The sequence below is a fragment of the Mustela lutreola genome, chromosome 4 (genome assembly GCF_030435805.1).
Source record: "Mustela lutreola isolate mMusLut2 chromosome 4, mMusLut2.pri, whole genome shotgun sequence".
In the NCBI taxonomy this organism is placed as follows: Eukaryota; Metazoa; Chordata; class Mammalia; order Carnivora; family Mustelidae; genus Mustela; species Mustela lutreola.
In genome coordinates this window covers 84,285,118-84,298,427 of record NC_081293.1, presented here as the reverse complement: position 1 = coordinate 84,298,427, position 13,310 = coordinate 84,285,118, and the positions used below count along the sequence as shown (strand labels likewise).

General features: G+C 41.8%; 1 protein-coding gene across 1 annotated transcript in view; it reads right to left on the bottom strand.

The window, feature by feature from the left end:
* Positions 1 to 13,310, bottom strand: part of LYST (lysosomal trafficking regulator) — a 170,585-nt gene that overhangs the window by 19,020 nt on the left and 138,255 nt on the right. The window contains exons 44-47 of the mRNA XM_059170397.1: positions 12,661 to 12,878; positions 6,794 to 7,024; positions 4,744 to 4,933; positions 1,254 to 1,390 (exon numbers count right to left, since the gene is read on the bottom strand). Of these exons, the coding sequence (XP_059026380.1) occupies positions 1,254 to 1,390; positions 4,744 to 4,933; positions 6,794 to 7,024; positions 12,661 to 12,878 (776 nt within the window). The remainder of the gene's footprint in view (positions 1 to 1,253; positions 1,391 to 4,743; positions 4,934 to 6,793; positions 7,025 to 12,660; positions 12,879 to 13,310) is intronic.

Genomic DNA, 13,310 nt, shown 5'->3' with positions numbered 1-13,310 from the left:
TCTAATCTCTAACCATGAGACTATGATTGTAGAAGTGAAATCTGAGTGTGGGTCCTCATATGATAACATCCTGGATGAATTTTCTCAAACTAGAGAACCACGTAGAGGACAATATATTTCTAAGGAAATACATTGCCGTTTGGCGCAAGTTCTTTATCACAGAGTATTTTGCTAGAAAAATCTGGACAATGCTGTTTTGCTAAAAGGACTTATGGCAGTTTTCTTTCATCTTTAATGATGCTGATGTGTCAAACTTTACATAATAGAAGTAATTTTGCAATGCTCAAATTCTTACTAAAATTTCTAATAAGGTTGTTTTCCACTGTCCTTATGTTTAGTTTTATTAGTTTACTGGTAATTAGATAACAAAAGGTGATGACCATTTTTTTGGGTATATTGAGGGTTAAGCATGTAAGTCATTGCCTTCCTTTCCTTTTACTGCTAAAACTCCCCACAAGTGGTAGCTTACTCCATTCCTAACATGCTCAGGGAATGGGGAAATATTAGGACACATGAATAGGCAGGAGATGTTATGAAGGTAATGGGAATCAGGAAATGGCAAAAGAATTTCCCATTGTTTAACATACAATTTAGTATGGGAAAAAATTGTGGCAGTATTTGTGTGTGTCCATACATGCACACATATATATGTACACGTACACACACACAGTATATATACAATTGGAAATATTTTTACAATGCTTTAGGAGAGAGTAGTGGGGGGTACTATTACCCTAGTTTCAAAGAGGAAAGAACCTTAAGTTTGGAAAGGTTAAGGCACTTGCCAAAGGCTACAGAGTAAATAATAAAGGCAGGACAGTAACACAGCAGATCAGACGGCTTTAATTGGGCCCCATGCTCTTTCTACCCATTGTGATGCCTAAACACCTAGTCTAATAGTCAAAACCAGGTACAGAGGATTGCACTCTGGTTATAGAAAATGACACAGTGACAAAAGGCAAGTGAATCTTGAGAAGAAAGTGGTGCTGATTTTGTTCCAATACTGCCAGTCGCTGACGCTAAGTGCTTATAATACCATCTCAGTGAGATACTAGGGAGAAGACAAATTTTGGGGACACAGAATAGCAACAGTCAGAAAGGTCTGAGCACTGTAAACAAGGCCTAAGTCCAGCGTCACCAGCTTCCAGACTGGATTAACGGCAGAACATTAAAGACCAGCTGCTCTCAGTCTGACCCCTTTCTAGAGCATTACACTTAATTATTACGATAAAGTACTCCGTAACAAAGTTTACCTGATATTGTTGTGAACTTTGTATAAAGTTTATTGGAGGCTCGCTTTGTTTACTCTTCAGCCTTAAAATGTTATCAGCATATCCCCAGCTCAGGATGGCCGACCACTGAATGTCAGTACTGTTCATGCTTCTCACACCTCAAAAAGGAGAAAGAAAAGCGTCAGACTGCCACTGCTCAACTGCTATTTGATAGCCTCCCAAAATGGCAGGTTAAGAGCTGAAGTTTGCATGGCAGAACACAGTATCTTTCCAGAGCAAATCATCTTTGTATTTATAAGATGGATGGATTTAAGTTGGTTTTATTCCTTTAATGCTAATGGGATTTTAAGAGTGGAAACTGAATTCTTTTTCACTCGTGGTGTTTGGTTAGGGCTTATCTGATTTAGCACCAAAATGTCTGTTCAGAAATTTTTATGGAAGACAATGATAGTCCAGCTTATTCTGTTCATGTTCTATCACACTTCTACTTTTAAAAATAAATATAAACTAGACACCGTTTAAATAACTTTGTAGCTACCACCTGCCGATAAATCAGTATGGACAACTGTCGATACTGTAAAGAACACTGCCTCCCTAAAAGCAACACCTGTCCTGGGAAGGGACCATTTAATCCTGTCAACTGCCAGGGCTTTGCAGAGCAGACAGATTTGACGAGCTTCTGCTCTTCTCCTCTTCCTCTTTTTTCCAACATAGTTTTATGTCTTTTGGGATAAAGATTTGGAGATTTTGACATCCCTTTTCAGTACTATTCGTAATCTATGCCTTGTTGGTATGCTGGATATAGCTAATGCAACAGAAATGCTAGAACTGATGCTGCCCTGGAAATTTGCCCTGCTTAAGTCGCTTAAGGAGAGAGAATGGGCCTTATTTATTCCAGCACCTAGCAAAATAAGCCCACATATAAAGGAATGAAACAAATACATATTTGTTGAAAGAAGCAATACTACAGTGAAAATGTAATTCACAGATTTTTGTCTTCTTTTGTTGAGTATAATACCAAATGCTGACATCAGTTTTACAATAAAGGAACTGGAACATACCCACTTAATAAAATCCCCTCTAAATCTAAGCTGCTAGGGAAAGGAACCACATTTCATGAGTCTCAGGGCCTCTCAAATTCAACCATAATGCCTGGCATGTAGCGGGCACTTCAATAGCCCTTGTGCTCAATGAATTAAGTACATCTAGTAACTGCCCCCACTTTCTCATTCTAGCACTTACAAGATGCACCACCTCTTTTTTTTTTTTTTTTTTTTTAAGAAAAATAAACTTCTCCTTTACCTACTAGGACAGTGAATCTTAATCAGGAGTTTGCAAGAAAATGGCATTTCTTGCATGCCTGGGCTTGGACTTGAGCCCCAGAGGTTCTGACACTGTGTGGCTCAAATGAGACCCAGGCAGGTATATTTTGGAAAAAAGGGGTCTCAGGCAATTTGGAGGCACAATTTTTGAGTAAGGGTTTAAGGGCATCAAAACCATCACAGTTACATTATTCTATGCATATATAGCTCAGCAAAACCATACGGTCACTTGATAAAGCAGCGCTCAGTACCTTGCAGCTGTCGCACGTGACCTGACACCCATCTGTAAGTGGGGCTCTCACTCCTAAGGCTGCTATGGGGTGGGTGAGCACTCCTCTCGCTCCTCTGTAATGTGCTGGGTGCAGCAGTGAGAGCTCACACAGTCCTCAGAGAGCCCCAGGGTGCTTATGGCCTGATGGACCATTACTGAGCACTTAGGAGGAGTCAGGCACTGTGCTAATCATTACCTACATTATTTCATTAAATCTTTTTTTTTTTTAAGATTTTATTTATTTATTTGACAGGCAGAGATCACAAGTAGGCAGAGAGGCAGGCAGAGAGAGAGGAAGGAACAGGCTCCCCGCTGAGCAGAGAGCCCAATGCGGGACTCGATCCCAGGACCCTGAGATCATGACCTGAGCCTAAGGCAGAGGCTTTAACCCACTGAGCCACCCAGGCGCCCCATTATTTCATTAAATCTTTATAGTAAATTACCCTGTGAGGTCAATCCTTTTGTTATTCCCGATTATAGATCAAAAGCCAGGATTTAGAAGGTTTACATAATTTTCTCAAGGTCAAACAGCTAATAAGAGCTGGGATGTAAACTCAGGGTTCTGCGCCTCCTGAGGCCAGTGCCTTGTATCTGTTGTGTTATACTGTTGTGTATTACAATCTGTTGTATTATACTGCTTCCCCATACAACCTAGGTGCTGGCAAGCCCTAAGTACATTCTACAAGGGAATAAAGCATAATTTGAATGAACACTACTACTAAGGGCTCTGACTATAGTGCCACAAATAAGATAGGCTGACAATGACATCTGACATATTACGTTCCGTCATGGTAAGTGGTAACACCAGCCCTTTCTCTTCTGTTCAACAGAGACAAACTTCAATCCAGTCTAATTTTTTAAAAGCAAATTATTGACACATTTTGGTACTTTAAGTATTATTTGTAGTAAATTGTCACACATCTCACAACTAACCGCAACACTGATATTACAATAGTTATGATTATACAGATTTACCCAGTCCTACTAAGTCACCAAAATTAAAGAAAATGATAAGCAGCCTCTCTTACTGCTAACAAGTATAAAGGCAATCATTGATTCTATGATATAAACAAGAGAAAGTCTACAAAGAACTGTGGTCCAGCCAGCACACTTAATTTCTCTGAGTGCCCTCTGCTCGACACGGGTACCACATCCGTACAGTGTAGAGCTGTATGTGGTAGGAGGCCACACGGCCCCCCAAGGGGCATGGTGCCTCAGAAATCACGTTAAACCCAAACAGTGTGACTGTCAGGAGGCATCTAGTCCACACGCTGGCTTCTAGGCACATTTGCACATGCCTGATACGAACAGTCGAGCGTCATCACTGATTTGAGTGCCCAAGCCCAAGCCTAGGAAGCAGGGAGAGTTCTTTCCCATTAAACGGAATGGTTAATTACATTTACCATGAAGTAATTACAGCACTTTCCCAGGTGTTGCTGTTAGCGAGGAGTCCGTGTACTGAGGGTGAGAAAAGGATTGCTTTCCAGGCACACCTATTTTTAAAACCTGTTTTCAAGGCTAGCACGACTTCCTTGTTTTGCTTCATTCTGTTTGTTTTAATCTCCTGACTATACCTTCTGAGGTACAAGCTTTGCTAAATAACTCTGCCTATTCTGCGATTCAAGAGTCTCCAAAGGTACATTTCTCTAAGACTGATACTCTTTTAATCTTGTGAGGCTAACCATTTATTCTTGTCTCTGACTCTTCCTCTCTCATTCCAAACGGCGCTACATTTAATCTTCCCCCTTTTCCCCATGTGGTGTGTTTAATTCCTACTTTGCACTAAATAGCCACAAATTTGAACGATTTTTCACCATGGATTCAACACTTGCAAATAAAATAGTGGCATGGAGGAGCTGAAAACATCAAATCCCATGAAAAATATACCTAGAGTGCTTCTCATTATGTTTTCTTGTACCTTGTTCTTTGCTGTACGTCATCAGAAGACAGAAATTTTGGGATAAACCACAGATGGCTCTGGTGGGCAGAGCCTGGAGGGAACCAAATCTTTCTCCGTGGGGCTGGCTGAAGCAGACCACAGGTACAGGAGCACTTGGAGAGCCTACATACTCCCCCCACTTCAAGCCTTTTATCCAGGACAAAGGACTCTAAAACAGGAAAATAAAAAGTATGATTTTTTTAAAAAAATGTAAATTTAGAGTGACTTCTAATTTGAATTCTAAACAAAGAGTAAGCAGCCTGATTATAAGCCCTTTGTAAGCAAACATTATTTTATATATATTTTTTGACTTCCCATACTTAGCATATAGAAGTATACGCTCCTTGTTGCTAGACACAGTGATGAAAATACATACAAAGCCCTGGTCCTCATGGAGTTGCCTTCCAGCTGGGAGGAGGGGCAGACCAGAGGTAAACAGACAGAGGCTCAGCAGGGGCTGAAAGCTCTAGCAAGAGGGAGGGAGAGGACTGAGAGCACGGGAGCTGCTATCTTAGATTCGGGGTCAGGGAGCTGAGGAGAGGATATCTGAGCAGAGACCTGAAGGAAATGAGATAGCAGAATGGGGCTCATCTGGGGACAGGCCATCCTAGGTGGAGGAAACAGTCGACACAAAGGTTCTGAGGTGGGAATGAGGCCAGTCAGTACCAGGGTCCCACTGTGAGCGGACACACGGCTCTGATCTTTACACATATCAGCTGCGAAGTTAGTTAGCACTAAGTGTAGTGTAGATTAAATGGCACTTATTACTTTTTAGGGATGTGCTATTAAATTATTTTGGCACAAAAAAAGAATAGAATAAAGTCAACTACGAAGCACAACATTGGTGATCTGGTTTGGGCAAAATAACATTATACTGAGATCAATCGATCTATCTATCACATCATACTGGTGTTTGAATTTTACTGGTTCTATTGCTCTGGTTTGTGTTTAACATGCAAATTTAACACATGTGAGCTCTGAACATAAAGGGTTTACATGTCTTCTGTGTTCTACATTTACTGTATTTAAGTAACATTATTTTAAGAAACAACTGTCAAGACAAGGTCTGTGAAAGCCATTTTCTCTTAAAATGGGTCACAGTTTCCTGCAGTCGGGGATGTGTTGCTTTATTTCTCCACAAAAGTTCTTCCCAACCTCTCTCCCATGCCTTTCCATTTTCTGCTATTCCTCTCCACAAACCTTTACATTTTATAATTCGTGGTCTCCCATCCTCTGCTGCTTTTATGATGAAGAATTTAGCTGAGGGTAAGAATCCATTTTCCTTTAATGGTTTGCCTGCTTTGTTTTGTATTTCAAAGTAAAAACTATGCCTACTTTCCAGTTTAAGAGGCAATACTTCTCACCGTTACTATGGGGTGGGGGCGTCCAAAGACATACGTAAGGTGCTCACTTCACTGTAGGTCACAACACCCACACTTCTAGTGAGTACTTTTGGTGGAAGGTGGCCAAAGGCCTGCCATGCACGTGTGTACAGCCACACCCACACTCGGACCACTCTCCAGTCCTGGACGCCTTCTCTCCTCTGGTGGGCAGGTTCCTGTTAGGCCACTGCTCCGGCAGGCTTTCCCTGCTACTAGCCCCCTAGGGGCTGGCCACCTGACTTGAGCTCCCCAGAGCTCTCCTCTCAGGGACAGGGACAGCCTTTACCACACACAGGACACTGCCGCTCACAGCACATCTGCATTCGCTGGCTGCAGTGTACCCTGCTGGCCGGGACCCTTCTGTTCACTAGAGCCTCGGAGGGGGCCTGACAACTGCGGGGTTGAGTCAACTTCTGCCGAATTCTATTGAAATTCAAAACCATGAGAGACTGGACTCTGAGAAACACACTGAGGGTTCTGGGGGGAGGTGAGGTAGGGGTAGGGTGAGCCTGGTCGTGGGTGGTATTATGGAGGGCACGGATTGCATGGAGCACAGGGCGTGGTGCATAAACTATGAATTCTGGAACACTGAAAAGAAATAAAAGAAAATAAAATGGGGGAAAAAGAAATAAATTCAAATGACATACCGGATAGGTAATTTCTTTGACCTGTTCTCGGGTTTCCCTGAAAGCAAACTGCACTAGTAACCCCACAGCAGCAGGAAGCTCTCCTTCAAGGTTGAGCTTGGATCCAGGCCTGCTGGCGTGTGCCGACTGGAACAACTGGCGAGGGGTCTGGCCGTAGGTTTTTATCATGGTTTCCAGTGCTCGCCTCTGAACGGGATCTTCAACTGCAGAGACATCCATTCCAAAATACGTCTGCACGGTGAGAGAGTAGAAGAGAACAAGAGGTTTGTCAAAATCAAGGTTGGCAATAACACCAAAGGGGAAACAACAATGTGTTTTATTCTCTAGATAGTAAGTTACTGTCCTCTATTTCAAATGGAAATGGTTTTTAAATGTTTTGATCAGTTAGCATCAGAAACTAAATAATGTTTCATATGTCAATTATACCTCAATAAAAAATGAGGTTTTTTCTTTGTTTTCTTTCAATGAAGACAGATGAAAAAAAAAGCAAGATTTTCACTTGAGTTGATCCAAAATAACAAGCAGATTAGCAAGTGGATGTATTTTTTTCTGTAGTTGCCTGTCCGATATTGGTCAGAAAACTAGAGTGAAAGGGTTTGTCAAAATCATTTCAGGTGGTCAACAAAATTGAACAAGACAATTTCAGCTTATGGCAACACAGACGCAGAAGAAAAGTAGATGACCCTGCCCTGCCCCGATTTTCTCAATTTGCACAAATGAGGACTAGAAGTTCAAAGCCATTTGTATCTGGCCTTTAATTATGTGATAACCAAGTACTCTTTTGTTCTTGGACATTAATGTGCTCAATGAAAGATTTGGATTACTCTTCTCTCAAGACACAACAGCTGATTTCAGAGGATGATGTTCTATGCTAACTCACGTCAGGGCCAAGGACAGGCTGCCCAAAGATGGACCACTTTGGCCTATTGATTTTATCTTATTTTAAAGATTATTTATTAGAGAGCGTGTGCGCGAGCAAGAGAGAGCACATGCAGGGTTAGGGCAGATAGAGGGACAATGAGAATCCTAAGCAGGCTCCATGTAGAGCCTGACACAGGGCTCTATCTCACGACCCTGAGACCATGACCTGAGCCAAAATGCAGAGTCAGATGCTTAACCAACTGAGCCACTCAGGCACCCGAAGCATATCAATTGTTTTAAATAAGTTACTTAGGAGACAGCTTGTATATGGAGACCCAGACCCTCCTCCGTTCCCCTGAGAGCAGGAAATAAATTTTCCATGTGAAAGGTAGCCTCCCCATAGCAGGAGGTAAAGAGCTATCCTTATGACCGGAGATGGGAAATTTAGAGTGGAAAAGACTGGATAAACAACACTTGCTACTTTTTATTAATTTGCTGTCCCAGCCCAAATTCTGTTTAGAGATCCTTACTAACTGAAGCTCCCAAAGTTAAGTTTTCTTTGCCCTATCAATTCCTCATAGATTCTTCGTTTCTCTAAAAAGTGTAAAAACTGTCTGCCTTGGTCATTTCTTGAGGTCTTGATTTCATTATTGACCCTCTGCACATAACTGAACTCCAGTTTTTGTTGTTGTTGTTGTTTTTTCCTATTAATCTGTCTTATGTGAATTTAACTCTTAGGCCAGCTGGGAGATGTTGAAGGGTAGAGGAAGAATTTCTCATTCCCTTCACTCACACACACCACGTTGGAGATGTCCATGAACATCAACTATTGAGGCATCTATATAGACATTAGTAAGGAGCCTAGATTTTTGAGGTCTCTCTCTCTCTTTTTCCTGGGCAGAAGAGTTAGGGATTTGAACACTAGTATCACTGAGACCCAAGTAAAATTCTTCTGATTTCCATTCTGTAAGCTCAAGACCAATGCATGTCGGCCTCAGAGAGGATTATCTGAATCTTGATTTCCTGTCTCTGTTTGCTTTGGAGGTTTCACATGCGCTGCTAAAACGGACTAGAAGGTTGGAGGGGAGAAGGCTGGGATGTGCTGCAACTCCCTTCAGCCTCCCTCACCCCATCTTGGTGACGCTGCCAGCGGAGGAGGTGACGCTGCCAGCGGAGGAGGCAGGACAGACAGCTTCACCTCCCTGGCAGGAGATGGAGGACTGGATAAGAAACAAAGTCAAAGGATTCCATTTTGACCAAGGCACTGTAGGGAGAGTGCTGTCCTCTGTGAAGCACCTTCTTAGAAGCTGAAGAGAAAGGTGTGTGTGGGAGGGTGGTCAGGGCGATAATCAGACTGGAAGAGGGGTACAGATTCAGGACTTGGCATGGTCCTTTTTTGCCTTCCTCAGTGTTAGAATTTAAAAAAAGACCGTGTAAAATGCTAAGTAATGGAAAAAGTCATCTGCTTAAAGTAATTACAGGAAAAAGGCAAAAATGAAGTTAAGATATGATGTTGGTAGGTAGTTCAAGAGAGTACTATTTAGGTTCTAACAAAAACTGGGGGTGATTCTGAAAAAGTGTGGTGAAAATTGCAAGCTCTTTAAGGTAAAGAGCGCTATTACTAGCTCCCTCCTCATGTTATCATCCCCTGGGGTGAGATGGAGAGCAACGTGCGTGTCTCCTTTCTGACTTCCTCAGAGAGAGTCAGGAGCTGGGTGCAGATCTGTAACGTCCTGGGAGTACCCGCTTGTACAATGCAGCTTTTAGCATTTCATCAGGCATAGCCAATTTCATTACATAACTAGACATAACCTTTCTGTAAATGCCAAAATAAAATCTCAAAGATTCCTTGGAAGTTAAGTAATCAACACTACTCTCCTTGCCACCCCCACCCCCTTGACTGCCTCCACAAGGGATCAAATACTTGTTAGAAATGCTTGTGTGGGACGCCTGGGTGGCTCAGTTGGTTAAGCAGCTGCCTTCAGCTCAGGTCATGATCCCAGCGTCCTGGGATCGGGCTCCTTGCTCAGCAGGGAGCCTGCTTCTCCCTCTGCCTCTGCCTGCCATTCTGTCTGCCTGTGCTCGCTCTCCCCCCACCCCGATAAATAAATAAAATCTTTAAAAAAAAAAAAAAAAAGAAAGAAATGCTTATGTAAGCATGGTCATTCTCAATGGCTGCTTGACTTGGTACACTAAAAAATTCAAATGAAGATTGGAATAATCCTCCAGCCAGAGCTTTAAAAAGTATATTTGAAAATAGTGTTTCTTTACATTCTATGGTATCAGTTTCTATGTGAACCTTATATATGAATGATGAATTATGATCAAAAGGCATTTCTACATTCTTTAAAAAGATTAATGTTTCTTATATGTGGTTCTATGGTGCACATTATCCTGTATGGATTTCCTTCCTTATTTAGGAGGTTGGTATTATTGTTCACTTTTACAGATTTGTACATTTAGGTACGGAGAGGTTAAGCTATTTGCCCGAGGTCACACAGCTAGTGGCAGGGTCACAGGGTGAGGGCTTGAACTCAATTCTGAATTCAGAGACTGTGTAGGTAGTCACTGCACTTTCCTTGTCTCCATGAATTGTTATCAAATCCCTAGAACAAAGGCATAAACTCTATGCTTTTTAAAGTTCTAAAGTCCCAAACAAACAGTGACAAAAATGGTAAAATGACAATTATGTGGTATATTTCAGCATCCAGATACTTTTAATGTGAATTTTCACAAGAATAATTGAAAAGATATGCTAGGATCATAGGCGCAGAGTATAATGAGGTTAATGTAGAAATTCCTAGTTGGTTTTAAAGTTACATTTTAGAACAAATATGAAGGCAGGCCAAAAATTATACCTGAAGCCTTACTTTATACTACTCTTATGCAGAGAATTATGATTCACCCATGAAACTTTATTATTCCCCTTTTCCAAAACACTTTGCCATAACACTTCTTTTATCAGAGTCATCAGTAATTTTGTCTTATTCTGTCTCCTAGACCTTAAGTCTCTTAAGGATTTGAATTTTCTGCTATTTTAGAGGTATTTAAAATAATTACTAAGCAAAATGGACTAAAGAGATTTTTATTTTAAAACTGCTATTCAGAGGGCACCTGGGTGGCTCAGTGGGTTGAGGCCTCTGCCTTCGGCTCAGGTCGTGATCCCAGGGTCCTGGGATCAAGCCCCAGGGCTGCGCTCTCCGCAGGAAGCCTGCTTCCCTTCCTCTCTCTGCCTGCCTCTCTGCCTACTTGTGATCTCTCTCTGTCAAATAAAACAAAACAAAACAGCTATTCAGGAATGGGTCTCTTGCATAAATTAGGTACAGAGTACATTCTCTGGGTTCATGTGTGCATTTTTGCAGCATTTGTCACAACGCTTGATGAACCTACTCAGAGAACTATAGCTAGAGGGGAAGTCCAAGATCCACCCCGCCCTACCTCCTAATTACAAAGCTGGGGGAGCCGAGAGGCTGAACATCGTATGCAGGGGAGTAATAGCTCCTAAGCTGGACTCACAGTCTTGGAGTAGCCACTAGGCAACACCAGGCTATAGCTTTTTATAATTTGCCTTTTTGCCTCTCATTCCTTGAGGAATTTCCTTCTGGAGGCCTCATCTGGATCCCACTACCATCTCTAGTAGGCACAACCACCCCAACTTTCCCTTCTTGCCCCACTGTCCCCAACTGAATCTTACTCACCTTCACATACCAGAGCCTACCAGATGAAACGTTTCCTCAATAGATTTCATTCTTTTTTTTTTTTTTTTTTTAAGATTTTACTTATTCATTTGACAGAGAGAAACACAGCGAGAGAGGGAACACAAGCAGGGGAAGTGGGAGAGGGAGAAGCAGGCTTCCTGCCCAGCAGGGAGACTGATGGGGGGCCCAGGATCTTGGGATCATGACCTGAGCTGAAGGCAGATGCTTAAGGATTGAGCCACCCAGGTGCCCCAGATTTATTTATTTATTCCTTCCTTCCTTCCTTCCTTCCTTCCTTTCTTTCTTTCTTTTTTAAAGATAGCCTATCTAGGACGCCTGGGTGGCTCAGTTGGTTAAGCAGCTGCCTTCAGCTCAGGTCATGATCCCAGTGTCCTGGGATCGAGTCCCACATCAGGCTCCTTGCTTGGCAGGGAGCCTGCTTCTCCCTCTGCCTCCGCCTGCCATTCTGTCTGCCTGTGCTCACTCTCTCTCCCAATCTCTCTCTGACAAATAAGTAAATAAAATTTTTAAAAGATAGCCTATCTAATAACATCAAAAAGTACATGTGAAAGTGTAACAATTCTACTTCTAAGAATTTACATTGTGCCAAAAAGAGTTAAGGTGGTGGGCCCAAACTGCTTTCCTTGGAAGGGCCTGCTTGCATGGTTGGCCCTTGGCTGGTATATGGCAACGTGGATTTCAGGAGAGTTCCCACCATTTCCTAACTGGGTAAGAGTGGCTTACTGTGTCTAAACTGTACAAACAGTGTGACTTATACTGAACGCCTTTTCTCCTTCTTGAGGCTTGGGATTTCAGTACATGTAAGAGAGAGAGTGTTTCCACGACCACCCTTAGTAAAAACCCTGGGCTCTGAGTCCCTAATGAGCTGCCTGGCTTGACCACATCATACATGTTGTTGGAGGAAAGAAGCATGTTCTTTGTGATTTACTGGGGAAATACTCTTGGAAACTTGTGCCTAGGGTCCTCCAGCTTTGTCCTATACATCTTTTCCTTTTGATGATTCTGCATTGGACCCATCACTGTCATAAACCTTCTGTAAGTACAACTATTTGCCGAGTCTTGAAGTCCCCATTCAGCCTGGGGATAGTCTTGAGGAACCCCCAGTGAATAGCATCTTAGTTATTTTTAAAGAAGTGAAATATAAAACCTGAAAAGTCTTGGGTAGCAATTTAAGCTGTTGCTAATTCTCTTTGATAACTTGGGTATTTTAAAGAAATAGCCCCACAGCTAACTTTTTATTCCAGTTTTGCCTTATATAAATGCATATTTTTTAAAAGAGTCACTTACAGCGGGATGAAAAACGTTGATGGCTTGAACAGAAGCCTTCCCTTTTTGCTTATACCCGAATACCAAGTCAATCCACTGACAGATGTTCTGGGACACGTAGTCAGACTCTAGAGCCTGTCGATGAATGAGGATAAAAAGACGAGGATCGTTACGTGCCCAAGGAGGGAGGTTGACGTGATTAACCCGTTCACCGTTCTGACGCACACCAAAATCAAAACCTAAAAGAGAAGATTAATATTAATGCTTATCTCCCCAAAGCACACCTCATTTGGCCCACTGAGCAGGTCTTAAGACTTCCCCAAAACAGATATTATGTGCTATAACCAGGGAAAGCAGAGGCAAAGAGGAGAGTGACATCATTGTTCATCTATCTATCTACCTACTGACAGAAGCACATGGGTTAATGCTATCCTCATTATATTTGAGATATTTCAACTTTATTGTTCTACCACTTTATATCATATTGAAAAAACAGAAGAAAATCACTGCCATTTAATTTCAATATTATCAGAACTTCAAATGTAGTTAAGTACTTAAATATATATTCTATTCAATTATAAACTTGATTACAAAATTAAACTAAGGTGTTAACATCACAATAAATTTAAGATTATATTTAGTAAATATTAGCATTCTGTAGCTTAAATAAA